This window comes from Prionailurus viverrinus, chromosome D1 (assembly GCF_022837055.1).
Source record: "Prionailurus viverrinus isolate Anna chromosome D1, UM_Priviv_1.0, whole genome shotgun sequence".
Classification (NCBI taxonomy): Eukaryota; Metazoa; Chordata; class Mammalia; order Carnivora; family Felidae; genus Prionailurus; species Prionailurus viverrinus.
In genome coordinates, this window is record NC_062570.1 from 22,694,952 (window position 1) to 22,720,907 (window position 25,956).

Here is a 25,956-nt window from a genome sequence, read left to right on the forward strand (position 1 = left end):
ATTTTCTTTGGTAGCTTTTGCCCACTGCAGTGTGTGGGTGTGTGTACACACGCGTGTCTGAGAGGGGACGGGATTGGCTGCTGAACTTCGCCCTTCTCCCTCTCCCCAGCCCTCACCTACCTCAGCATTTCTTCCCCGCCTCCCCCCCCCCCCCAGGGGGAGGGCGGTTAAGGGGGAAAAGAGACAAGTGGTTAGGGGTGAGCCGACAAAGCACAGCAAAGCTGCGTGCTGGGTCTCCGGAAAAAGCTTGTGTACTGCTTGCAAGGACTGCCCCTGCGGCGTTGGTTGACTTACTAGCCTGGCAATGGAGAGTCTGCCAATTTAACCCCCACGATCCTTTTAGGGCTAGGCATGCTCGTTCACGAAGTCGGGGGCTTAAGAAAAGGATACGCCTCGAGAAATCGGCAGGGCTCTCTCGTCTATCGCTGTCAAAAACAGCTCTTGAACGAACTGTCGGACAAATCCCGTACAAGATATAACGGTCTGGACGAGAAAGCGTTTGAATGTTTATTTAAAATAGGTAGAATGTTCTTCCCTCCTCTTCTCTAACCTTATGTTTGGTGACGGTCAATTTCTACAATCTCCTGGAGACCGAGAGGGGAGATACCCTAACCCGGCTTTTTGGGATTTGTAGATTCGGTTTATTCCTCCGCGTAGTTTCCGCTTCTGGTCACATGACTGGGGTAAACCCGCCACACCTTCATCCCCCGCGACTCCTTCGCGGTCCGCAGACCGACACGTCACTCCTCGGCTCTCAACCAAACTGCTCCGAGCACGTTCTTTCCGCGCTCTCGCTCTCTTGAGCTGGTCTATCACAGCTCTACAGGAGCACGAAGTCCCGCCCCCTGACGGCTGAGTGATATCTGTATTGCCCAGTTAAGAAGTAGGAGCGCGCCTTTGTCCCCGCCTCCAGCCCTGACAGACAGTTCCACAATCCTATCGCTCTCTCGAAGTGGCGTATCGAGCCTTGGCCAGCCAATGGGGAGCGGCCCAGGAGGCGGACCAGGCCGCTGCCAGGGTTGGGTGCGCCGCTGAACGGATGGCAGAGGGAGCCCAGCCGATTCCTGAGGAACGCTGGCCAGGTGAGAAGGCCTTAGGCTATAACTTGAGAATTAGCTGCAGGTGCAGTCCAGGTTGTTGGTGGGGTTGGACGAAGTGCTGGAGGTGGGGCTTTAATGGCGGCGGGTGGGGTGTGGGAAGCGGGGTCTAGGGCCTTGCAGAGGAGGGGGCGTGGGGTGTGGGGTGGAGACGTCCTGGGATGGAAGGATGTGAAGGTTCGGGATGGGGCGTGCGCTTAGGCCTGGAGGGCGTGGGAAAGATTGAATCCTGCGACTAGTTCTGGAGGGGAGGGCTCTCAGGATGCTGAGGTGGTGGGGTGTCCCGCGGTGGGTAGTGTCAGAGGTGTTATATGCAGGTGGGAGGCAGGGAGTTGGGACCTGCTAGAGTGACCAGAAGAAGGGGGTGGGATGGGGGAGCAAAGGAGTGTGAGCAGGTGTGAGAGTGGGGGCTAACGGGGATGGGGAAGTTTCCGTCTTGGAAAACTAGAAGGAGGATGGGATTCGGATGCCACAGCTCGCAGGCACCGTTGAGGAGGAGACCCGATGCTAAGTGTTTAAAGTGAAGTGTCTTTTGCCCTTATTTGCTTTAGCGATGTGCTCAAATGACCAGAGAGCACACTAGGAAAACTCCCTTAAGGTCCTGCCTCAAATTACCAGTTCCTTTACTCAGCTTGCAGGTAGAGGTTCTAGTACTCTCATTTCTTCCGCTGACTCTTCCAGGTGTGTGGCTCATACCAGCTCGTAGTGGTGTTATGTTTTTCTGTTTCAGGCATTCGAGAAAAACAAGTACAAACTTGAGCGATGTGGCGGGATTATGGACTTCCTGGAGTTAGGTGTTTATTCTTGATTGCAAGATGAGGTTTTCCTTTGGGGTTGTAATTAAAAACACATGCAAAACTGCCCCTCTGGGCCAGTTACTTATGGAAAAGATGTTGTCGGAGCTAGGAATGTATGATTCTTTATGCCTTCCACCTAGTGTGGTGTTTTGGTTTTTTTTCCCCCTTTTTTCCTCCAATAATACTGAGAAAAAGATCAGGAGACATGAAGGTTCCTTTTTCTCTCCCTGCAGTCTTGAACAGTGTTGCATATCTTTTATTACTGTATTCTTTATAACTTAGCCCTTGATGAGCTTATGGTTTAAGAAGGCAGCACTTTCTTAAACAGAAATAGCTAACCTACTTCCTTCAACATTTTATTTTAATCTAGCCCCCCCCCCCCCCTCCCCGCCGAGCTTTTCTTGTTTCAGTAGGAAATTTTATTTTCTTTTCCCTCTAGATTGTCATCTGGTTCCATGAGCTATCTCTGAGATCAGTGGCTTAAATCGGCAGTGTCAATTACAGGCCTATCTTGAGATAGGCAACTGGAAGCGTCTATAGATCCGAGCAGTAGTTGCATTGTGATACATGGGATTGAAAGTGCAGTGATTTGTGTATGTGTTTCTCTCCCTCTTGAGTGCATCACTGTCTGTGTGTTAGTGATCAGTCATGCTCTTTAGCTGGCCCTGCAACACCATTAGGATTTGGAACAAAAAGAAGCTCGTGGCCATTCAGTTGCTGCTGAAATGTAGGGCCGTATATTGGGCATATTCAGTCATAGTTTGATTTCTACTTTTCACCTCTCCATTTAGTATTCATTTCCCCATTTCCTGCTTTCTTTCATACATTCCTGCTTTTTCTTGAGTGCTCTTTTATTCTCTGTTTCTTTTTCTCTATTTCCAATCTTTTCTATTTTCTTTGCATCTCTTCACCCAACTGCCTTTTTCTATTCCTGTGTTTGCTCTTTACTCCTGCTGTACCACGCTATTGTCAGTTGTACTTGTTATGTATTATGTACTTGTTAGCTGTGAAGGAGTAAGAAGCAGAATTATGGTGATAGAGTCTAATCACTCCTTTTGAGTCTTGACACATGGACCTGACTTATGCCTACTTCCTTGCCAGTCGGTCAGACTTCAGGCAAGGCTAGGGTGTTAGTATTGGCTCGGGTGTCAAGTATTAGCTCTGACCCTCTCGGTGTGTTCGTTGGCATGTGTCTCTTTCATGGTTTTTTTGCCGCCATAAAACATGAAAGTGAATTAGATAAGTTAGAAGTGTTTGATGTCCTACAGTCTTGACTTTTCCTTTTCAGCTATTTGAGTATCATCTGCTGCCTCCCATTGATGTCAAGATGACTAAGCTGGGATTTTTGCGGTTGTCCTATGAGAAGCAGGACACACTACTGAAGCTTCTCATTCTGTCGATGGCTGCTGTGTTATGTGAGTGTGCATGTGGACCTCTCTTTGCGGGTGGAAAGGAGAAAAAAATCAAGAATGGCTTACTTAAATGTCTTGTTCTTTTCAGTAGATTGTAATGTGTTGTTTTTGCTCTTATCCATCAGTATGATTTTATGAAGACAAAAAAAAACACAAGGATTATAAAAGTCAGTGCTAGAGATCATCTGGGAAAGAATGGGAAGCATGCTGTACTAGTTGCCTACTTTAGTATTTCTGAAAATCTCTTCAGAACTTACTGTTTGTTTGGTTTTGGTTTTTTTGTTTTGTTTTGTTTTGGTTTTTTTAGATTTTCTAGCTCTTTGTGAGTCATAAATATAGTCTTGATTTGCCTTACCCCCCTTAATTTGTTCCAGAATAAAAGTTAGTTCTGGGGAGGGGAAGTCAACGATTAAAAAAGATGACCATGTAAGTGGAGTGTAGTATTAGTAGGTGAATGCATTGTTATAGGTCTTGAAAGTTAAATGTGTCCTACCTGTGTGGAAAATGTAGGTGTCATTGTCAGGGGAGAGTGAACTTCTTTCGTTTCTTCTGTGTAGGAGAAATGGGTAAATACTTTATTCAGGGATTTTTTTTTTTAAAAGTGAATTCTACCCCAAGATAGAACTCAGGCTTGAACTCAGGACCCCAAGATCAAGAGTCACATGGTGTACTGACTGAGCCAGGCAGGCACCCCTATTCAGGGATCATTTTACATTTCCTGTGACTTCTGTGCTGTGCTATTATCTCTATAATACTACAGTCTACTAGTATTTTTCATGGCACACTACCATTAAGGTATTAACTCTCTGATTTTTGCAGCATTCTCTACTCGTCTCTTTGCTGTCCTGAGATTTGAAAGTGTCATCCATGAGTTTGACCCGTGAGTACTTTTGCTTGATCTGGTATTTGCTTTGGGAAGCATTCAAGTCAATGGATTTCCAAGTGAAATTCTAATCAGCTCTCAGTGATGGGGTTGTGCTTCCTATATATTTAGGGGGGAAAACCCTCAAGTTTTCCAACAGAGATAATTGCTTTGAGACATTTCTGTTGGAATTAACCAAGTAAATCTCTCAAACTCATAGAAAATATGAGAAGCATTGCTGGTGTGCCTGCCTGTTAAGACCGGGCCACGCTAGGAGAAGTCTGTTTGCTCAGCTTATTGAACAATCAGTGATGCACTTTGAGGAAAAGGGGCCTGTGTGAGGCTCAGAAGAAAATCACAAGTCATGAACTTGTGATTTAATGACTGTTTGTTTAACAATTTAGATGATAGAAATTGGATCTACTGGTTAAGTTCTAAGACATTGGGGAACATTTTAAGCCATGAATTTGATTAGGGATTTTGTTTATTAGATAAGAAAAGGTATAGGTGAGTATTCATTTTGTTTCAAGCACTGTTTTGCAGATCATCTCTAAACCCTTAACAACCCTATTAGATGGAGGTCCTATTTTCTCCTTTATATAAATGAGGAGACTAGGCCTGGGAGCAGCTATTCAAGTTACACATTTGGAGGAGCCAAGATTTGAATCTAGGTTTATCTGTCTCTGGATACTGGGGACATTTTGTTGTATTGCCTAAAGTAAAGCCAGAATCATAGGTTCTTCAAGCATCATTAATATTTTAAACATAGCATATTTCAGTTTATGGAACATTGATTCAAAAGTTGATTTGCAAATTTGATATTTTGTGTAGGTGTATGAAAGCCCTTTGGAGGCATACAAATATTTTCTTTGGGGTCTCTCAAATGAATTTATGTTTTTTTCTCATGAATGAGGAAACTTAATCTTTTTGTTTCTTGATCACCAGTCTGTTAAGGCTTCTTCTCAGATTCTCTAGATGAACAAACATTAAGGTGAGATGGTCAGGGAAAGCAAGACTATCTGGTCTGTAGTCATAGGCCTGGAAAGGACCGAAGAGATCTTGTGATTTGATGCTTCCATTTGCAGAGCAGGAAACTAAGAGATTGTGACCCCAGTCAGACCTCTTTCCACTAACTTAGACTTCCTCTGCCTCACCTTCCCTTCCCTTCCCTTCCCTTCCCTTCCCTTCCCTTCCCTTCCCTTCCCTTCCCTTCCCTTCGGTAAAGGACAGAGTTTTCACACATGTTGACTGCCTGCTACCCTCCTTTCTATTGTTTCTCTGACAGTTACCAAAATAACGTTCAACAGCAACAAACAGATGGGTAGAGATTTCTGCCATCTGCTACTTCTGCTCACTTCAGCTGCTAAAACTTGACTGACCAAGGAGGAAATAGGATTAGAGGGATGGCCAGGAGAGGTGGTTAGTCATGATTGCCTTTAGTAATTAAAAATTTGGTTTATTTATTTATATTTTTTCCTTTTCTTTTTTTCTTATTTCTTTCTACTTTTTTAAATTAAGTTTATATTTGACTGTAGTTGATATGTAATGTTATATAGTTTCAGGTGTACAGTACAGTGATTGGACAAGTTTGCAGTGCTCAGCATAAGTGTGGCTACCATCTGTCGCCATACAATGTTATTACGATATCGTTGACTATATTCCCTATGCTGTGCCTTTTATTCCTGTGACTTATTCATCCCATAATTGGCAACCCATTATCTCCCACTTTTCTTCATCCATTTAGCCCATCCCCCCAACCTCTACTGCTCTGGTAACCATCATATTCTTCTCTGTATTTGCAGGCCTGATTCTGCTTTATGTTTGTTTGTTTGTTTGTTTGTTTGTTTGTTTTGGATTCCACATGTGAGCGAAATCACATGATATTTGTTTTTCTCAATCTGACTTATTTCATTTAGCATAATACCCTCTAGGTCCATCCATGTTGTTGCAAATGGCATGATTTCATCCTTTTTTATGGCTGCATAATATTCCATTGTGTGTGTATATGTGTGTGTGTGTATGTATACCATATCATCCTTATTCATTCGTCTGTCGATGGATTTGTAGGTTGCTTCTGTATCTTGGCTACTGTAGATAATGCTGCAGTAAACATAGCAGTGCATATATCTTTTCAAATTCATATTTTCATTTTCTTTAGGTAAACACCCAGGAGAGGAATTACTAGATCATATAGTATTTGTTTTTAATTTTTTGAGGAGCCTTTTTACTGTTTTCCACAGTGGCTGTACCAATTTACATTACCACCAGCAGTGAATGAGGGTTACTTTTATTCCACATCCTCCTCAACACTTGTTATTTCTTGTCTTTTTGATTTTAGCCATTCTGAGAAGTGTACGGTGATATCTCATTGTGGTTTTGCTTTGCATTTCCCTGATGATGAGTGATGTTGAGCATCTTTTCATGAGTCTGTTAGTCATTCTCTCAAGTTTCTTATTTAAAAAGAAGTAAGAAAGTGTTACATAGCTTGGACCTAAAGAACTGTGTCTTCCCATGTATGACTCTTAAGCATTTTATGTCACATTTTTTTTTAAAGATTTTATTTTTAAGTAATCTCTGCATCCAACATAGGGTTCGAACTTACAACCCTGAGATAAGAGTCAAATGCTCTACTGACTGAGCCAGCCAGGTGCTCCTTAAATATTTTTATACTATTTATATTTTTATGCTATTATGTAGGTGGCATTCAGAACTATTTTAAACAACATGAGTAGAATTTGTTGTTAAGTTTAAACACTCATTAAGAAGTTTACGTTACTGAGTGGATTAAACTGTGACATGCGTATAGTGTTACACCAACATCTCTAGAGATGCTCATCACTTGAAGTTATCCGTGTGTCCTTCTGTGTGCTATTGAAATCTTTGTATGTTCCTTTTTCTTGAAAAGAGCCAGATTTATTGATGTCCACATCTCAGCTGTTCTGTCTGTGGGTGCTTGAATTCTCTGACTGGTGCTGATACCTACTAATTGCCAGGCTGGTGAAGTATCCTACTTGAGTTAGGCTCCGGTTGCATTTCCTTTCGAGACAAGCAATGCTTTAGTTGAGACGTGTGGAGCTAGAAATGAGGGGATGTATGGTAATGTAAAATGATTTTCATAGTTGGCATAATTTTTGGTACCTAACTGATTTGTAATCATACAGATTGATGTAATGATCAGTTCCTCGATGGTGTGACCTGAGGAACAAGATTCTCTGCAAATTGGTATAGTTATTTGAGTTTGAAGAGGAGGAGATACAGATCATTTCTTTCTTGCTATAGGTACTTTAATTATCGGACTACCCGGTTCCTGGCTGAGGAGGGATTTTATAAATTTCATAATTGGTTTGATGACCGAGCCTGGTATCCTTTGGGACGAATCATTGGAGGAACAATTTATCCAGGTGAGAGGAACAGGGTTTTCTAAAAAAAAAAAAAAAAAAATTAACAGAAATAAGGTATTTGTATGTTATAGAACAGTTTCTCTTATTTCTAATGTCTGCATTTTTTGTGACAATTATAATTTCATTCTAATTACCAGTTCCTAAAAGTGGATCTTCTGTATACAGGAGAATATGTGTGGGAGATGGGGATGGGAGGTTTTTCATAAATTCTGGACTTCGGATTGAATCCTAAGAAGAGAAATTTAATAAGCTTACTGCAGTTGCTATATTAGTGTTTCTGGTAGTTTGTTAGGACCTATGTTACGTTATCACTTGATTGATACTTTGATTCTCTTTCTCTTTCCCTTTCCCTTAAGTTCTTGGTCTTACCAAGATAACCTAATGGAGTTTCTTCTTCCTGTTACAGGCTTAATGATCACGTCTGCTGCAATCTACCATGTACTCCATTTTTTCCACATCACCATCGACATTCGGAATGTCTGTGTGTTCCTGGCCCCTCTCTTCTCTTCCTTCACCACCATCGTCACGTACCACCTTACCAAAGAGCTCAAGGTGAAGGATTTGGGGTGATAGGCTTGGGAATGAATGTTGTTGAACCTCTCTAGTAGATGCTAAAGGGTGGGGGTCTGATAGCTATAGAAGGGCAGGGAGCCAGAGGCTACAGATAGCTTTTGCTAGGCTGAATTACTGGGTTCACTCCAGCCCCTTTCTAGAATATGTGGTTTCTTATTATTAGCAACTGATTGTCCTATAAGAGAACATTTGAAGGTCAAATATAAATTTCTACAAAAGGTAAAAAAAAATGTTTAAAATATAAAATGTGAGCTTTAGATTTTGAAATCCTCACAACCTAAGGGAGAGGAAAAATAACTATAGGAAGTATTCCAGAATGGTTCATTCTTCCTACTGGAAATGGACATTTAGCAATTATTTGTTGATTCTTTAAACATATATTTAAAAATTTTTTTTTTGTTTTTGGAGAGTGAGCATGCATGTGCACATGCACATGCGAGCTGGAGAGGGGCAGAGGGAGAGAGAGAATCTTCAGTAGGCTCCACACCCAGTGCAGAGCCTGATGCTGCATCTCATGACCACGAGATCATGACCTGAGCTGAAATCAAGAGTCAGGTGTTTAACTGACTGAGCCTCCCAGGTGCCCCTATTTAAAAATTATTGGGGGGGCGCCTGGGTGGCACAGTCGGTTAAGCGTCCGACTTCAGCCAGGTCACGATCTCGCGGTCTGTGAGTTCGAGCCCCACGTCAGGCTCTGGGCTGATGGCTCCGGAGCCTGGAACCTGTTTCCGATTCTGTGTCTCCCTCTCTCTCTGCCCCTCCCCCGTTCATGCTCTGTCTCTCTCTGTCCCGAAAATAAATAAACGTTGAGAAAAAAAAAATTAAAAAAAAAAAAAAAAATTATTGGGGCGCCTGCGTGGCTCAGTCAATTGGGTGTCCAACTTCGGCTCAGGTCATGATCTCACAGTTTGTGAGTTCAAGCCCTGCCAACAGCTGTGCCAACAGCTCGGAGCCTGGAGCTGCTTTTGGATTCTGTGTCTCCCTCTCTCTCTGTCCCTTCCCCACTCATGCTCTGCCTCTCTCTCTCAAAAATAAATAATAAAAAAAATTAAAAAAATTATTAAATCACTTTTGGAGTAGATTCCATAATGGCTCTCTTTTTCTAGGGTTCTGCCTTGCTGATCTGGCTCCTTAGATGCTATTCTTAGTTTGTGGCTGTGGTGTCAGGGAGATACCTGAGAGGTGATAAACTAGTAGGAGGTTTTGGGACTCTTGAGTTTAGTTTGGAAATCTTTTCATCCTTCTCCTTGCTGCCCTTGTTCCAAATTTGATTCTTATCAACAGACAAGTCCCTACTCTTTTGGAGTGTGATTATATTTCGTTGTTTCTCTCTCCTGACCTCACAGATTGCTTTGTGATATTCCAGCTTTATTATCTAAGTTCCTGGCATCTTTAGTCCAGACAGATGATCACCTTTTGGCTTTTTAGCTTAAATAATAATTGTCTTCCTTTTGATTATCCTTGCATAGCTTTTAGAGGTGTGACTGTCCTGGCAGTGTGCAGGTATTGTTAGGGGCAGGGACTCATAAACCTGGGAATGCTCCAGCCAAACAGCCCATTCTGGGGCAATGTCTGATGTCTGACAGCTTACATAATTTGTCTGTCCTTAGCATATATGTATTCAGTTTCAGATGTGGTATCATCCTGGGGAATTGGTTGTGAAGTCTTTAGCTTTCTCGTGCTGTGAACATTTCTAGCATTTCTAGCATCACGTCTACCTTGGAAAGTGTTGGACTGTGTTCTGGGCCCAGTATAAGCAGAAGGACTAGTGGATCCTCTCTTCTCTCTTGTGAGTGAATAGTGTTAACTTCCTGTTACCCCTCTTTTCTTCCAGGATGCAGGGGCTGGGCTTCTTGCTGCTGCCATGATTGCTGTAGTTCCTGGGTACATCTCCCGATCTGTGGCTGGCTCCTATGATAATGAAGGTAAGACTTAAAATGCCAAAGATGATAAATTCATCTCATTGTTCCATAGACATTCAGGAAGTACAGTAAAATCTGAGTTCAGATCTGATGTTTAGCACTAGCAAAAATGGTATCTGGGTGAGAAGATTAGAAATGGGCTGGAAGGGACCTCAGACAAGTTTATAATCTCTCTCTGTCATCCCCTTCAGAAAGGTAATTTCCTTTTATAAGGGCTTTATCTCTTCTCTGGACTGATAAAAGCAGGGTTAGTTTAGTGTTGAATGGTACTATTATTTTAACATTGTAATTATTTGCATTATTTTCCTAGATAAGAAAAATGGATATCTTTTCTTTTTATGATTTTATTTTTAAGTAATCTGTATACCCAAGGTGCGGATCGAACCCACAACCCTGAGATCAAGAGTTGCATGCTCTACCAACTGAGACAGCCAGGCATGCCGAGAAATTAATGTTCTTAAAGCTATAATGACTTTTGTTGACTGTGTCAATTCAGCCTATATTTATTGAATGTTGTTGGGAAAACACAATGTTAGGTATTATAGATAATGAATAAGATAATTTTGGCTCATATTTAAGGAATTACAGTGACCAATAATGAATAAAATTATGTTGGCCCATAATCTATTAAGGAAGATAAATACAGACCTATAACTCATAACAGGTAGGTAGTATTATGTGTCACTAGAGAAGTATGAATAAAGTACTTTGGAGTGTGAAAGGAGAGGTTAATTCAGATTTGGAGATCAGGGAAGACTTTGGAAGTAGTTGAGGTTGCACTAGGCAGTGAGGTTTGGACTTCATTAGGCATATATATTTATTTTTTATATTTATTTATTTTGAGAGGGAGCGCACGTGCGTGAGTGTAGGAGGAGCAGGCTCCATGCTGTCAGTGCAGAACCTGATGTGGGGCTCGATCTCACAAACCATGAGACCATGACTGGAGCTGAAATCAAGAGTCAGATGCTCGACCAACTGAACCACCCAGGCGCCCCTCATTAGGCACATATTAAGGAGAGGGGCAGTCAGGGCATAAGGACTGGCCTGTGGTAAGATGCAGAGGGTGGATGGTGCATAATAATGTGGAATATCTTTAGGACTCTACACTAGCAAGGAATTTAGTGCCTGGAAGGAATAGTAATAATATTTGTTTTATACTAGGTATTGTTCTAAGTCCTTTAACACTTTTGTGAAATAGATACTATTATGGCCTCATTTTTATAGGAACCCGAGACAATAAGAGGTAAAATAATTGCACTGTTAATGCGCAGTAGGTTTGAGATATGAATCCAGGAAGTCTGTTCCAGAGTAGTATTCTTAAATATTATGCAAGCATGGCCTTTTATTGAATTTTTTTCTGTTCTTTCTGCAGGGATTGCCATCTTCTGCATGCTCCTCACCTACTACATGTGGATCAAAGCAGTAAAGACTGGTTCCATCTATTGGGCTGCCAAGTGTGCCCTTGCTTATTTCTACATGGTAACTCTTCACTCCTGTATTCCACGAGTGTCTTTATTGGGACTGATACAAATTGGAAATAGCTCTTGGGCTTTGAGACCGTGGATTGGAGGCTAGAAGTCTTTATTTTCTCTTATATCCATACAAAGCCTAATCCAAGGCAGGTGTGGCCATCCGTTGTGTAACAGCAAGATAGAGGCAATGTTTTTAATTTTTAAAGTTCTTCAGATACCATATGACCCGTGGATACATATTGGTTGGCCACATTTTCTGCTGTGTTCCTTTAAAATTTTTCCTTTTCTTTTCTAATGTATTTTTTTCCTGTTCAATCTTACATAGTCACTTAGACTTCTTCCCTTAACTGCTTCCACCTGCTCACGTTTCCTATGAATCCCTAAATTGTCCACATGACATTACAATAGATTACATGTAGATGAACCCTGAGAGTTGGGTGTTGCTGCTTTTGTTACCATGATGGTAGGAGGCATAGGGAATAGGGGATTGAGTTACAGTAATAGGGGTGACTTTGATTTTTCTACTTAAAGAAATCATTTATTTAAACTCTTGAGGCCACTTGTCATAAATAAAGCTTATAGTTACTGTAAAGGGATGTTCTTTGAAAAGATCACAGGTAATATCGTAAGTGGTGGCCTGAGGAGGAGCGCTCAGAGGAGCTCTTCTTTTTTATCCTGTCCTAGGTCTCTTCCTGGGGAGGCTATGTGTTCTTGATCAACTTGATCCCTCTCCATGTACTGGTGCTGATGCTCACAGGACGCTTCTCCCACCGGATCTATGTGGCCTACTGTACTGTTTACTGCCTGGGCACCATTCTTTCCATGCAGATCTCCTTTGTGGGTTTCCAGGTGAGCCCTAGACTGAATAGAGTTGTTAGCTTCTTCAACTTCTTTAAACAGCTCCAAGTAGCTTGATTTACCTTGGACCGTTGTGTTAACTGAAGTAACAGCATCACTGGTCATTAAAGTCTGCTTCCAGGGGTGTGTTAATATTTGCTCCATAAAGTTTGAATTTAATGACTCTTAATTTGGCTTAGGTTTGTCGGAAGGAGGGATATTTTGAGCTGAGTTGATATGAATGCAAAGTTATTTCCAGTCCTTTTTAATGCTAATGAGTCCATTTAATAGTAATGACCCCTGAACTTCTTGATGGGATCTATGTGAAAGTCCTTTAGGAAGCAAAGTACAAACGTTTTTATTTTTTCAATTTTTTAAATGTTTATTTATTTTGGGGGAGGGGAAGAGAGAGAGAGCACGAGCACGCGAGTGGGCAAGTGTGAGCAGGGGAGGGGCAGAGAGAGGGAGACAATCTAAAGCAGGTTCCAGGCTCTAAGCTATCAGCACAGAGCCTGATGTGGGGCTCAAACTCACAAACTGTGAGATCATGACCTGAGCCTAAGTCTGCCACGTAACTGACTGAGCCACCCAGGTGCTCCTCAAAGTACAAACTTTTAACCCCATTTCCCATAGGGTTAAGAGATAATTATAAAGTCAGAGAATAATGTGGTGTGTTTGATTTCTCATATAAAATTCTTATGGAAATGGAGGACTTATTCAGAGGTCAGCTTGTATTTTCTTTACTGATCACCTGCTATATGCAATTCGCTAATCACTGGGAAATGTAAAAATTAAAAATATGATTCTTGTCCTTAAGGAAGTTACAGTCTTGTGGGGAAGGAAGTACATGCAGCTGTCTATATTCTGTAGTATAGCAGTTCTGGAAATGTAATTCGCCGACCAGCAGCAGCATCAGGAATTTGTTAAAAATACAAATTCTGGGGACAGCTATCAGACTCTGTTGGTAGAGCATGCGACTCTTGATCTTGGGGTTGTGAGTTCAAGGCCCACGTTGGGTGTAGAGATTGCAAAAATAATAATAAAGTTAAGTATTGTGAGGAACCAAATAAACTCCAACGAATTTTTTTTATTCAAAAACAGCAAATTCCAGGGCTTCATCAGAGACCCACTGAATCAAACTCTAAGGGGTAGAGCTCAGCAATCTGTGTCTTAACACCCTTTCTTCTTTGCCCTCTCCATGATTGTGGTACTCACTAGAGTTTGAGAACCACTGGTCTAAGCAAAGAATTTATAAGTAATGAAAGAGCAAAAGTGCGTGGAACATAGAGGGGAGTGATGGATTTCAGTTTGGCAGATTGGGAGGAAATGGTATTTGCAGGATAGGGTAAGGTATGATTTATAGGACTCCAAATACTGTTTGGAAAATGTGGTAGGTGAAATTAGTCCCTCTCCTCCATTGGCCCTACCTAATTCCTTGGAGGCCTCAAAACTCATTTGAGCCTTTGTTTGGTCTGAACTGGGTCAGGATAATTCAGGTCTAGGTTGGACTCATTGCTTTCCAGCATTGTCATATCTATGCTTTTACCTACAGCCTGTCCTTTCGTCAGAGCACATGGCAGCTTTTGGGGTCTTTGGTCTCTGCCAGATCCATGCCTTTGTGGATTATCTGCGCAGCAAGTTGAATCCACAGCAGTTTGAAGTTCTTTTCCGAAGTGTCATCTCCCTGGTAGGCTTTGTCCTTCTCACCGTGGGAGCGCTCCTCATGCTGACAGGTAAGGAAGGCCCACAGCTTTTGTAAATGGATATGGACACATAATGAACTTCAAAAATAGGGGTTATTTCTTGACCACAGAAAGATTCATTCTTTTTCTCCTAAGAGTATAAAGTCCTACTTCTTCAATTCAGTCCACTTGTCAGCCCCAGTGTTTGGATTCTGCATAGTTAAGAATGTCTTGTTAGAGTAGCTCTTTTTTTTCTTTAATGTTTATTTATTTTTGACAGAAAGAGACAGAGCATGAGTGGGGGAGGGGCAGAGAGAGAGGGAGACACAGAATCCGAAGCAGGCCCCAGCTCCGAGCTGTCAGCACAGAGCCCGACGCCGGGCTCGAACTCGCGGGGCTTGAACTTGCAGACCTCGAGATCATGACCTGAGCCGAAGTCGGACGCTCAACCGACTGAACCACCCAGGTGCCCCTAGAGTAGTTCTTAATGTTAGCAACATCACACTTTGTTGAAAGGACTGGATCTTGCCTTGCTAATTTTTCTCTCTTTTTTTTTTTCCTTTTCTTTCCTGCTGGTAGGGTAAGAGAAATCATAACACTGCTGGCCATTCCTTACAAACATGGCCTGTCTAAGCCCATATGCACTAACTCATGGCTGTTTAGCATGCCACATTTTTTTCCTTTGTTTTTCCCATTTGTCCTTCTCAGAGGCTGATTGGATTCTGCCTAGGTCTGTCTGTGTGGTCTATTTCAGAGCAGCACTGGAGGATGTAGTAGCTTTGTTTCTAGAGCTGATCTTGGTTTGGCCAGATTTGACCCTAAAACCTTCACAGGAAACACTTTTGCCTCCCATCTCTGACTTTATGTACAGCCTGACTTTATTCTGCTGGCTGGGCTGACAAAAGTACTCTCAAGTTTGAAAGCAAAGAGTGAGATTCTCAAACTATTGATGGTATTTTAACAAAAACTTAGTCCTTTTCTGTCTTAGAGACTCTTATGAAAATAGGAAATTGTGATTAATTAGGATAAGATGTTATTTTGTTTCAAGTGTGATTGTGAAATATTTGTTGCTTCTTTGCTGCCAGGAAAAATATCTCCCTGGACTGGGCGTTTCTACTCACTGCTGGATCCTTCTTATGCTAAGAACAACATCCCCATCATTGCTTCTGTGTCTGAGCATCAGCCCACGACCTGGTCCTCATACTATTTTGACCTACAGCTTCTGGTCTTCATGTTTCCAGGTCTGTCTACTTTGTGTTCTGAAGTGGCTTTCTTTGTAAGAATCACCATTTGATTCAAAATAAGTAAATTACCCTCATCCTTGTACTTTGTTGTTGTTTTTGTTTTTTGCCTCTTTACCCTATGCAGTACAAAGGATGGCTAAGCACATTTTTCTAATATTTGAAGCAGAGTAGAAGTCAGAAGTTGAACAGTTGGAGATGCTGGCAAGTTCAGAGCCTCACAGTTTTCTGTTCATTTGTATTATAAGTTAAAATTCAACTCAAATTTGTATTCAGGCTTTTGTTTTTTTTTTGAGTACTTTCAGTGTGCCTCTCTCCCATCCCCCATCCCTGACTCTTCCCCATTTATCTATCTTCTTGGCAGTACTAAAGTTTGAGAATAGGCATGGCTGGTTGTAAAGCCTCAGTTACTTACCTTCTAGCCAATCCAGAAATGTTTTTGAATTTACTGGTGGAGGGGTGTTTCCTTTTTTTTTTTTTTAATAAAACAGCTTCTATGGTTTTTATCCCTCATGAAAGTAAGTTGTTGTCTATTGTAAAAAATACAGACAAGTTAAAAAAAAAAATTGGGGAGTTCTCACCAAACATCTATTGCTATTGTTAACATATTGATGTATATTCATCCTGTTATTTATTCATTTATTTATGTTAGTCTTTTTAAAATTTTTTTATTTAAAATTTTTTTTTTAGTAACCTCTACACCGAACCTGGGGCTCAAACTCATGACCCGGAGATCAAGTGTCACATGCTCTTCTGAGCCAGCCAGGCAGCCCCTCATCTAGTTATTTATTGAACAAAAATTGGATAATACTGTTTATTTTTTTTTAACGTTTTCTCATTTTTTTTTGAGAGACAGAGAGAGAGTGACCAGGGGAGAGGCAGAGAGAGAGAGAGAGAGAGAGACAGAATCCAAAGCAGGCTCCAGGCTCTGAGCTCTCAGCACAGAACCTGATGTGGGTCTCAAACTCATGAACCGTGAGATCATGACCTGAGCCTAAATCTGCCACTTAACGTACTGAGCCACCCAGGTGCCCTCAGGATGATACTGTTTTTCCCCAATTTTTTTCATTTTACAAAGAATCATAATTTCTGTTATTTAGTATTATTTTAGAGATGTAACATTTAAATGTATTATTTTTAAATTTTTTAAGTACAGAGATGTGTAAAGAAGATGGCAAATAGCCATAATATCCTGCAGCAATATTTTAATTGATGTATTCTATTATATAAATACGCTATAAAAACTACATCTTTAATGTTGGATATTTAAGTCGTTCTGACTTTTTGATGTTTTAAAGAGTTCTATAGTAAATAAATGTCTTTGCACATATCTATGATTATTTATTTTAGCTGCCTGCTTCTTTTTACTTTTACTTTTGTAGTTGGTCTCTATTACTGCTTTAGCAACCTGTCTGATGCCCGGATTTTCATCATCATGTATGGTGTGACCAGCATGTACTTTTCAGCTGTCATGGTGAGGAATGCTCTCAGTCCTAGCAACATTTCCACCCCTGACTCTGAGGTGCATGGCAGGATTCAGAATGTAATGATTGTGCACATGCTTTCCTTGGAGCATTTGAGGAACTGAGTTGTAAAGCTGCTCACTGGTGCTGATCCTTCCCAGGGATGTATCGTGCACTCATACATTCTGGTGGTGGGGCCCAGCTTTCTGGGATTCATAATCTTGTGTTAGGGAGAGACACATATACTCTGTTGGATAAAGTGACCATGGGCAGCTTTCTTTGTCTCTCTTTCTCAGTGTCTTAAGAAAGGAGTTGATGTTTTTTCCTTAACGTTCTGGGAAGATTGCCAAGTATTAGATTGTTGAAAGAGGAAAGATTTTATAAATTGTAGTAAGACAGTGTTTGTTATGCTTTTTTTTTTTTTTTTTAAATTTCAAACCATCGTTAAAAACATTCTTTAACATAGCATTATTATTCAGGACGCTTTCGTATATATGCATGTAACTGAAAAACAGCTTTAAGAAGTGTATACTTCCATTGTAGATGTATCAAATATTTTCTCATATTCTGTTATTTTTTACTAAGAAATCATGTTTGTTGAAAACCGCTGAATTGATGTCACGATCTACTACCAGGTTGAAGTCTTTAATTTTGTAAAACACTGATTGAACTGTGTTTTTGCTTTCTGTCTCTTTTAGGTGCGTCTCATGCTAGTGTTGGCACCTGTAATGTGCATCCTTTCTGGCATTGGAGTCTCCCAGGTGCTGTCCACTTACATGAAGAATCTGGACATAAGTCGTCCAGACAAAAAGAGCAAGAAGCAACAGGATTCTACCTACCCTATTAAGAATGAAGTGAGAATTAAGCAACACTAAGAACAGGCTTGGGGAAATGTGTGTGTGTGTGTGTGTGTGTGTGTGTGTTTTGAGTGAGGGAGTAGAGTGCTGTCATAGTGGGTGAACTCATACAGGTCTTGACTCATTTGGATTCATTTCATCTGTATTATTGTGTGTAAGAAGCTGTTCTGAGTTGTGTAAATTTAATTTACAACACAGTTTTCTTGTTTAGGTGGCAAGTGGGATGATATTGGTCATGGCTTTCTTTCTCATCACCTACACCTTTCATTCAACCTGGGTGACCAGTGAGGCCTACTCTTCTCCCTCCATCGTGCTGTCTGCCCGTGGTGGGGATGGCAGTAGGATCATTTTTGATGACTTTCGAGAAGCATACTATTGGCTCCGTCACAATACTCCAGAGGTAAAAATTTGGGGGGGAGTGGGATTGAGGAGTCGGGTGAAGTTGGGGACATTTGCTCTGATAGTGAATCATACAGCTTTTAGATGGGTGGAAAGCTTGGAGAAATTGGAACTATAGAACCCTCGTGCTGAATGAGCCTTGAAAGTCAGCCTTCATTCAATTCAGGATTTCTTTTGTATCCTTACTGATAATCATCTACACTCTGACACTGTGGTGATTTTATCATGAGGTGGACCATCCCAATTATAAAAGAAATCAGAAAGTTAGAAACATGAAAAAGATAGTTTCCATAAAGTGATCACCGAATGATAAGCACTTTTAACATTTTGGTTTAAAGCTTTTGAGAATCTGGGGGCGCCTGGGTGGCGCAGTCGGTTAAGCGTCCGATTTCAGCCAGGTCACGATCTCGCGGTCCGTGGGTTTGTGCCCCGTGTCAGGCTCTGGGCCGATGGCTCGGAGCCTGGAGCCTGTTTCCGATTCTGTGTCTCCCTCTCTCTCTGCCCCTCCCCCGTTCATGCTCTGTCTCTCTCTGTCCCAAAAATAAATAAACGTTGAAAAAAAAAAATTTAAAGCTTTTGAGAATCTGAAGTGATTTTCTTTGCAGTAGCTATTGGGAGTAGCACTTCTGAGTTAGACTCTTAAGGAGTTAAGCTGTAAGAATTTCTTAATCCTGGTGCGTCATATCCTGTGGTTTGTATTCCCTCCCATTTTTATAATAACTGCTTTTTGTGAATTGTGAAAGATCATTTAATATAATTATCTGATGACACCCGAATGTTTATTTGGAAATATCACACAGTCCCCCTACACCTGCCATCCTATTATGCTTGTTTATATAAGGTGATCTGAGATGAAAGTATTGGGAGTGTTAGATTGTATAATTTACACTGAGATTTCACGATTATATGTAAATGTAGTACCAAGTGCCAAGAATTATTTTCTTTGTAGGAAGTCCCTCACTTACTATACTATAGGATGCCCTTCCAGTTTTTCTCTTGTATTTGAGTTTTGGAGGCAGCGAGCAACTTATTTTCATTTCCCATTCTTCTTTCAGGATGCGAAGGTCATGTCATGGTGGGATTATGGTTACCAGATTACGGCTATGGCAAATCGGACAATTTTAGTGGACAATAACACATGGAATAATACCCATATTTCTCGAGTAGGACAGGTAAAGTGAAGGGATTATATGAGTATTTGGCTCATGGGATCTAGTGGGAAATATTTCTCTCTGAGGGATCACATGACTTGGAATTTTTTGCTTTGAGAAATGTGCATTTATTTTTCTAGGCAATGGCATCCACAGAAGAAAAAGCCTATGAGATCATGAGGGAGCTTGATGTCAGCTATGTGCTGGTCATTTTTGGAGGCCTTACTGGGTATTCCTCTGATGGTATGTACTTGATTGTATTTCTAACTATAGTCATAGATTGTAAGAAAACTAGATGACTGTCCTATTTTTCTGTCTTTTTACTGATCTCAACATATTTTCTTGGTTAGGGAAGTTCCTCAGTATTTGTAACGTTAGGGGTTGTTTTGTTTTGGTTTTTTTGGCAACAAGTAGGAGGTAAATGCAAATAATTCTCACTTAGATATGGCATGGTATAGTTGTCTAAAGACCTAGGAGTTGCTTACAACCAGGAAACAAAGAACATAAAGCTTAGCCGAACCTATTGTGGCGATCATTTTACAGTATAGGTAAATCAAATAAAAAATAATAACAGGTAAAATACAGTGTGGAAAAAAACATAAGGCATCTGAAAATGAACTTTAGAATTAGCATTTTTAGTGGGTTTAAGCCATAGATTCATCTGCCAGCTTAAAATGTTTCATATTTGAGATATATATATATATATATATATATATATATATATATATGTATGTATATGTATGGCATATGTTATGTTATATATACATATATGTATGTATGTATGGTATATGTTACCATATTCCCTGTGATTATTAGCAAAATTCTATTTTTAGAAGAATCATCAAAACATGGTTTGCTGCCTTAACAAAAACTTTTAAGAAATTAAAGCAATACTTTATATACTTTAACATATTAAATTCTTTTGAGGGTTTATAACAAAAAAATGGTAGGGAGTACCCTGTCCCTAAACTTAAACTCCCTTATGATACAAGTTTCCAGAGGCAATTATTTCTCTAGTTGTTTCTTCTAGTACTTATGTTCATATTTAAAAAATATGTGTATTCTATTCATTGAGCATTTTATATATGCTATATCAATTTATAATTGTAGATAAGAAATTTCATTCTTTTTACCTTTTCTCACTCCCTCCTTTTCCTCTTGATTCTCCTTAGTAGAGTTAATTTTTAGTTTTTGGTTAAATCCAGATAAAGTGTTTTCAAAGTCCTGACTATGTAAATATTCATTGTTGAGTCAACCAGTATACCATGGTTACAGTCTTTCCTCGAATAACTTTTCTTTTCCTGCAGTTACTAACTACCTCTTATTTCTATCTTAGTTTTCTTTGAATATATGCCTGCTTGTAAAGATGTTTAAATTTTAGATTATATGTATATAGTACGTGTGATGTGCCAAGTATAAAGTAAGAAGATTGATTTTCTTGTGTGTCTTGTACAGCAGAGGAGGAATGATGAGAGCAGGGACATGTGTTCACAGACTTGAACTTTCACAATCACACCAGCACTATTTGTGTGTAATTATTTATAGGTTTTCTAATAGTCACAATATAGCCAAATCCTATAGAAAAGCATTTGTGTATGTATGTCTATGTGTATATGTATTTTTATATGTATCATTGTACACATATATGTGGTAGAAAGGGATAATTTCTTGAGGTCTTAGCACTAACCATTGTTAAGTAACCACTTTCAGTGGTTTTTATCGCCTACTAACGTGCACAGAAGTGTGTTTAATGCTGGCATAAAAATAAATGTCATTATTTGGAACATACTGTAATTTTTTTGTGTGAGATTAAGGAAATTACCGTATCATCCCCTGCCTGTGGCAACCACAATTCTGATTTCTGTTTCTGAGTTTGTTTTTTTAGATTCCACATAGAGTGAGATCATACAGTATCTGTTTTTCACTGTCTGACTTATTTCACTTAGCATAATGCTCTTAAGGTCCATCTCTGTTGTTGCAAATGGCTGAATTTCCTTTTTTTCTTTTTTTTCAATGGCTGAATGGTATTCCATTTTATATATGTGGTGTGTGTGTGTGTGTGTGTGTGTGTGTGTGTGTGTCTAGATATATAGATATAACATTTTCTTTACCCATTCATCCATCAGTGGACACTTAGGTTGTTTCCGGGTCTTGGCTATTATAAGTAAAGTACAGTGAACATGGGGGTGCAGTTATCTCTTTGAGATAGTAATTCCATTCTTTCAGATATATACCCAGAAGTGGGATTGGTGGATAATATGGTGGTTGTATTTTTAAATTTTTGAGCAACCTCCATACTGTTTTATGTAGTGGCTACATACCACTGCCAATTTACATGCTTACCAGCGGGATATAAGGTTTCCCATTTTTCCACATCCTTGCCAGCATTTGTTATGTCTTGTTTTATGATAATTAGGTGTTAGGTGGTATCTCGTTATGGTGTTGAGTTGTATTTCCCTAATGATTAGTAATGTTGAGCACTTTTTCATGTACATGTTGACCATTTGAATGTCCTTGGAAAAATGTCTATTCAGGTCCTTTGCCTATTTTTAATCAGATTATTTGGGGGTTTTGTTACTTTTTTTTAAATCCTTTTTTTTAAAGCTTATTTATTTATCTTGAGAGAGAGAGAAAGCATGAGTCAGGGAAGGGCAGGGAGAGGAGAGAGAAAGAGAGAGAGAGAGAGAGAGAGAGAGAAAGAGAGAAAGAGAGAGAGAGAGAGAGAGAGAGAGAGAGAGAGAATCCCAAGCAGGCTCTGTGCTGTCAGCTCAGCCCGATGTGGGGTTCGAACCCACAAACGATGAGATCATATCCAAAGTCAGAGGCTTAACCGACTGAGCCACCCAGGCTGCCCTGGGGTTTTGTTATTAAGACATATGAGTTCCTTATATTTTACTTCCTTTGTTTTGTTTTTGGACTAAGTCTTACAAGTCTAGTATGTACTTTATATATCCAGCACGTCTTAATTTGGACTAGCCACCTTTCAAGTGTCAGTAGCCACAGGTGGCTAGTATATAGAGCTCCTATATTGGACAGCTCAGCCCAGCTCATACCTGGGAATACTATCTTTGTGACTTAACTCTGGACCAATAGCACAGGATTTCAGGAATAATCTATAGGAAGAGTTGTAAATTTTGAGGGAAAAGTTTTGCTGCCACATTGTGTTTCATGTTTTTAAAAATTAGACTTAAATGGTACTATTTCCCATTTAAAAATGAGGGATTTTCTTAGAAATAGTGGCTTTTTCAAATGTCATGTCATTATGTTGTACCCCTTAAACTAATATTGTATGTTAACTATGCTTCAGTTAAAAAAAAAAAAACAAGGAAAGAAATAGTAGCTTTTCATTAGGTGATTTAGCTCCAGCAGCCTTTGTGACACAGCAATTCTCTTTCTACTTTTTTCTAGATATCAATAAGTTTCTGTGGATGGTCCGCATTGGAGGGAGCACCGACACAGGCAAACATATTAAGGAGCATGATTATTATACTCCAACTGGGGAATTCCGTGTGGACCGTGAAGGTTCTCCAGTGCTGCTCAACTGCCTTATGTACAAGATGTGTTACTACCGCTTTGGACAGGTCTACACAGAAGCCAGTGAGTGATTTATAACATTAATAACACAGTAAGAACCATGATAGCTAACACATATAGTTTTTTCAGATACCAGGCATTGCTCCAAGTGCTTTACATCTATGAACTCATATGATCTTCACTACAACTCAAAACATAGATACTAATATTATTTCAATTTTATATATGAGGAATTTCAGGTACAAATAAGTTACTTACCTGCCCAATGTCATGTAACTAACTAGTGGCAGAGTTAGGTTAAACTCGGGCGGTCTTGCTCTAAATTCTGTACTTTTACCCATTACATTTTATTGCCTCTCAGTAAAAGAGGAGAGAGGAATGGAGAGAGGAATGAAGGGGGATACAGTGATATAAAGGACTTTTCATTTCCTTAAATAAATACATGGAGGCTAATCTGATTAGGTTAAGTCTTTCCTTCTGACTTTAATTTCTTGTTTCTGCACTAGGGACAATTCCTGAAGTGGATTCTGGTCTTTGATTTCTTTTTGTTTTTTGGTTTTTTTTGTTTTTTTTTTTTGAGAGAGGGAGACAGAGAATGCATGCATGTGTGGTTGAGGTGGGGGCAGAAGGGGAGAGAGAGAGAGAATTCCAAGCAGCTCCATGCTGTCCAGCTGACACTCAACCGACTGAGCCACCCAGGTGCCTCCCTCCCTTTTTTTTAAATTTTTTAAATTTAGTTTTATGGGGTGCCTGGGTGGCTCAGTTGGCTGAGCATCTGACTTCAGCTCAGGTCATGATCTCACAGTTTGTGAGTTCGAGCCCCATGTTGGGCTCTGTGCTGGTGGCTCAGAGCCTGGAACCTGCTTCAGATTCTGTGTCTCCCTCTCTCTCTGCCCCTCCCTCCACCGTCTCTCAGAAATAAACATTACAAAAATTTTTTTTAGTTTACTTTTTTTTTTTAGAGAGAGGCAGGCCTTTGACTTCTGATAGGTTCTTCTCTGATCCATGGAAGGGTTACTAGTGTAACACAGAGGCCTCTGGGTAGCATCCCCAGGAAAGGAGGGGCTGGGAAGTCAGCCTCCCATCTCTTAAAAGAGATAGCCTCCATGAATTTGCCAAGCATTAACTTGGAGAGGACTTGAGTCAAGGTAACACTTGATCTGTGCTTACTACCTGATGTCTTTTTGTATAGGTCCTACTCTCTACACAAACTACAGGCTGAGAAATAACATTCCATTTGGTAGATGATTTATCAGATTGATTTACTTTTTCCTTAGGAAATCAGCACTGTAGAAAGAAGTGTTTCTCTCTCTCTCTCTCTCTCTCTCTCTCTCTCTCTTTTTTTTTTTGTTGTTCCATTCTAGAGCGCCCACCCGGCTTTGACCGTGTCCGGAATGCTGAGATTGGGAATAAAGACTTTGAACTTGATGTCCTGGAGGAAGCATATACCACAGAACATTGGCTAGTCAGGATATATAAGGTGAGCAGGTGCTACACTGAGAAAGCAGCTCTCATGTTTGCAGATTGGTTCTAGTGCTTAAGAATGGGCCACATATTTGTAATATAGGGACTTTATTTTTTTAAGTTTTTTTATTTTGAAAGAGCATGTGAGTGGGAGGGTGGCAGAGAGAGAGAGAATCCCAAGCAGGCTCGGTGCCATCAGCACAGAGCCTGGCATGGGGCTCGAACTCATGAACCATGAGATCATGACTGAGCCGAAATTAAGAGTCGGATGCTTAACCGACTGAGCCGCTCAGGCTCCCCTAATACAGGGACTTTTCTAATCAGAAAAGTAGTTTGCAACTCAGAGTGTTAATATTTTTATTTTAGATTGTTGTTAGAGAGTAGACACCTAGTCTGCTGTCATTTTGGCTGTGGTTACAGTGTTATTTTTCCAGTTGGCTGTACTTGATCTGTTTTAGTAATTATCAGGCTTGGAGGGGAGAAAAGTGTGTGTGTGTGTGTGTGTGTGTGTGTACACTACATTTTCTTTTCCCCCCCTGAAGAATTTATGGCATAGAGTTACACAGAAATGTGTTATATCTCTTACATAAGAAAAGATTGACAACCCCTGATACATTTGGCAGGTAGACCATTTATTCTACTCTTGAGAGGTACTCCTAAAGGCTAAGCAGAGAGTAGCTAGTCTCAAACCTGTGTTAGTTTTGTCACAAAACCACACCAGGCAGCAGAACCCAACTCAGTAGAGAAGCTCTCCAAAGTTGACCTGATCATAAATATTAAAATGACATCCTTATGTTGCAGGTAAAGGACCTGGATAATCGAGGCTTGTCACGGACATAAATGTTACAGCCAGCTCTGATACGCTTCGCACTGAATGCGTCACGTTTAGGACGCTGAAGACGTTTTTTAAATATGCAGTTTATAAGAACAGAGCACGATGGGATTAGTATTGTCTGGAAGTTTTGCCCTGGGCAGTATGGGCTGGGCCAAATGGAACGATTTTTATAATTCTGAGCAGGTTACCAAATGAAATGTCATGGCTTTACTTTGGTCAATTAAAGGGGGGAACTTTTTTTTTTTAAATGTGCCTTATTTCTTTTGACTTATGGCTGGTTTGAGAAAGACAAAAGTTTGTGCTGGGCTGATAGAAGGAGGGAAAGCAGACCTCGTCCATGCTCTTAGCTTCCTAATTGAACCCTGTGGGGGCATTCTGTCTCTCTCAAATCAGGAACACTATCAAGGACTAGCTCAGATCCTACACGTACAAGTAATTTTGTCATTTCAAAAATCGTAGCACCTAGCACAAAGCCTTGCATACGGTGGGTGCTCAGTAAACTTTTATTAAATAAATAAATGTTTGTGGAACCAGAGGAGTGCCATTTCTGGACAGGAAAGGCAGTGCGTTGCCGTCACGTCTCTGTTCTTAACGTCTCTTGTCCTTAGAAGCTCTTTGCTTTTATGAGGGACAGAAGGTAGTCGACTAGCCAGACCTGATCTCACCAGTATTCTTTGGGACTAGCTAGGTTTTTTTGTTTTTGTTTTGTTTTTTTTCTTGAGCAAGAATAAATCAAGTGAGGATCACTTGAAGTTTTGAAGAAAGACTCAAGGCAGTGAAATTATTGTTCTCAATGGACGTGAAACTTCTCCAGTATTATATATGGAATTTGATGATCAGTTGGTATTTTTGAATCAGCTGAAATATAATCAGACATTTCTATTTGAAATCCAGCTTTTCAGTATTCACTTATCCATGATACAGTAAATGTCTTTTTGCTCATTTCTTTTAGCTTAT

At 40.2% G+C, this 25,956-nt stretch overlaps 1 protein-coding gene across 1 annotated transcript; it reads left to right on the top strand.

Annotated features, from left to right (window-relative positions):
- The first annotated feature begins 998 nt into the window (after positions 1–998).
- Positions 999–25,532, top strand: STT3A (STT3 oligosaccharyltransferase complex catalytic subunit A). The gene is made up of 18 exons (XM_047878934.1): positions 999–1,082; positions 3,183–3,309; positions 4,126–4,186; positions 7,448–7,569; positions 7,976–8,121; positions 9,977–10,067; positions 11,437–11,543; positions 12,221–12,385; positions 13,926–14,106; positions 15,141–15,296; positions 16,679–16,770; positions 17,458–17,613; positions 17,828–18,016; positions 19,071–19,187; positions 19,307–19,409; positions 22,575–22,763; positions 24,065–24,180; positions 24,966–25,532. Exons 2-18 carry the CDS (start codon positions 3,222–3,224, stop codon positions 25,002–25,004), a joined length of 2,118 nt encoding a protein of 705 aa, XP_047734890.1. The 5' UTR covers positions 999–1,082; positions 3,183–3,221; the 3' UTR covers positions 25,005–25,532.
- The last annotated feature ends 424 nt before the right edge of the window (positions 25,533–25,956 follow it).

Bases quoted from the DNA above. Each gene is read 5' to 3' on its own strand.
- STT3A (XM_047878934.1), top strand. From the start codon at position 3,222: ATGACTAAGCTGGGATTTTTGCGGTTGTCCTATGAGAAGCAGGACACA. The intron at 12,386-13,925 runs GTGAGCCCTAGA...TTTTACCTACAG, and splicing joins TCTCCTTTGTGGGTTTCCAG to CCTGTCCTTTCGTCAGAGCA. The intron at 14,107-15,140 runs GTAAGGAAGGCC...CTTTGCTGCCAG, and splicing joins AGCGCTCCTCATGCTGACAG to GAAAAATATCTCCCTGGACT.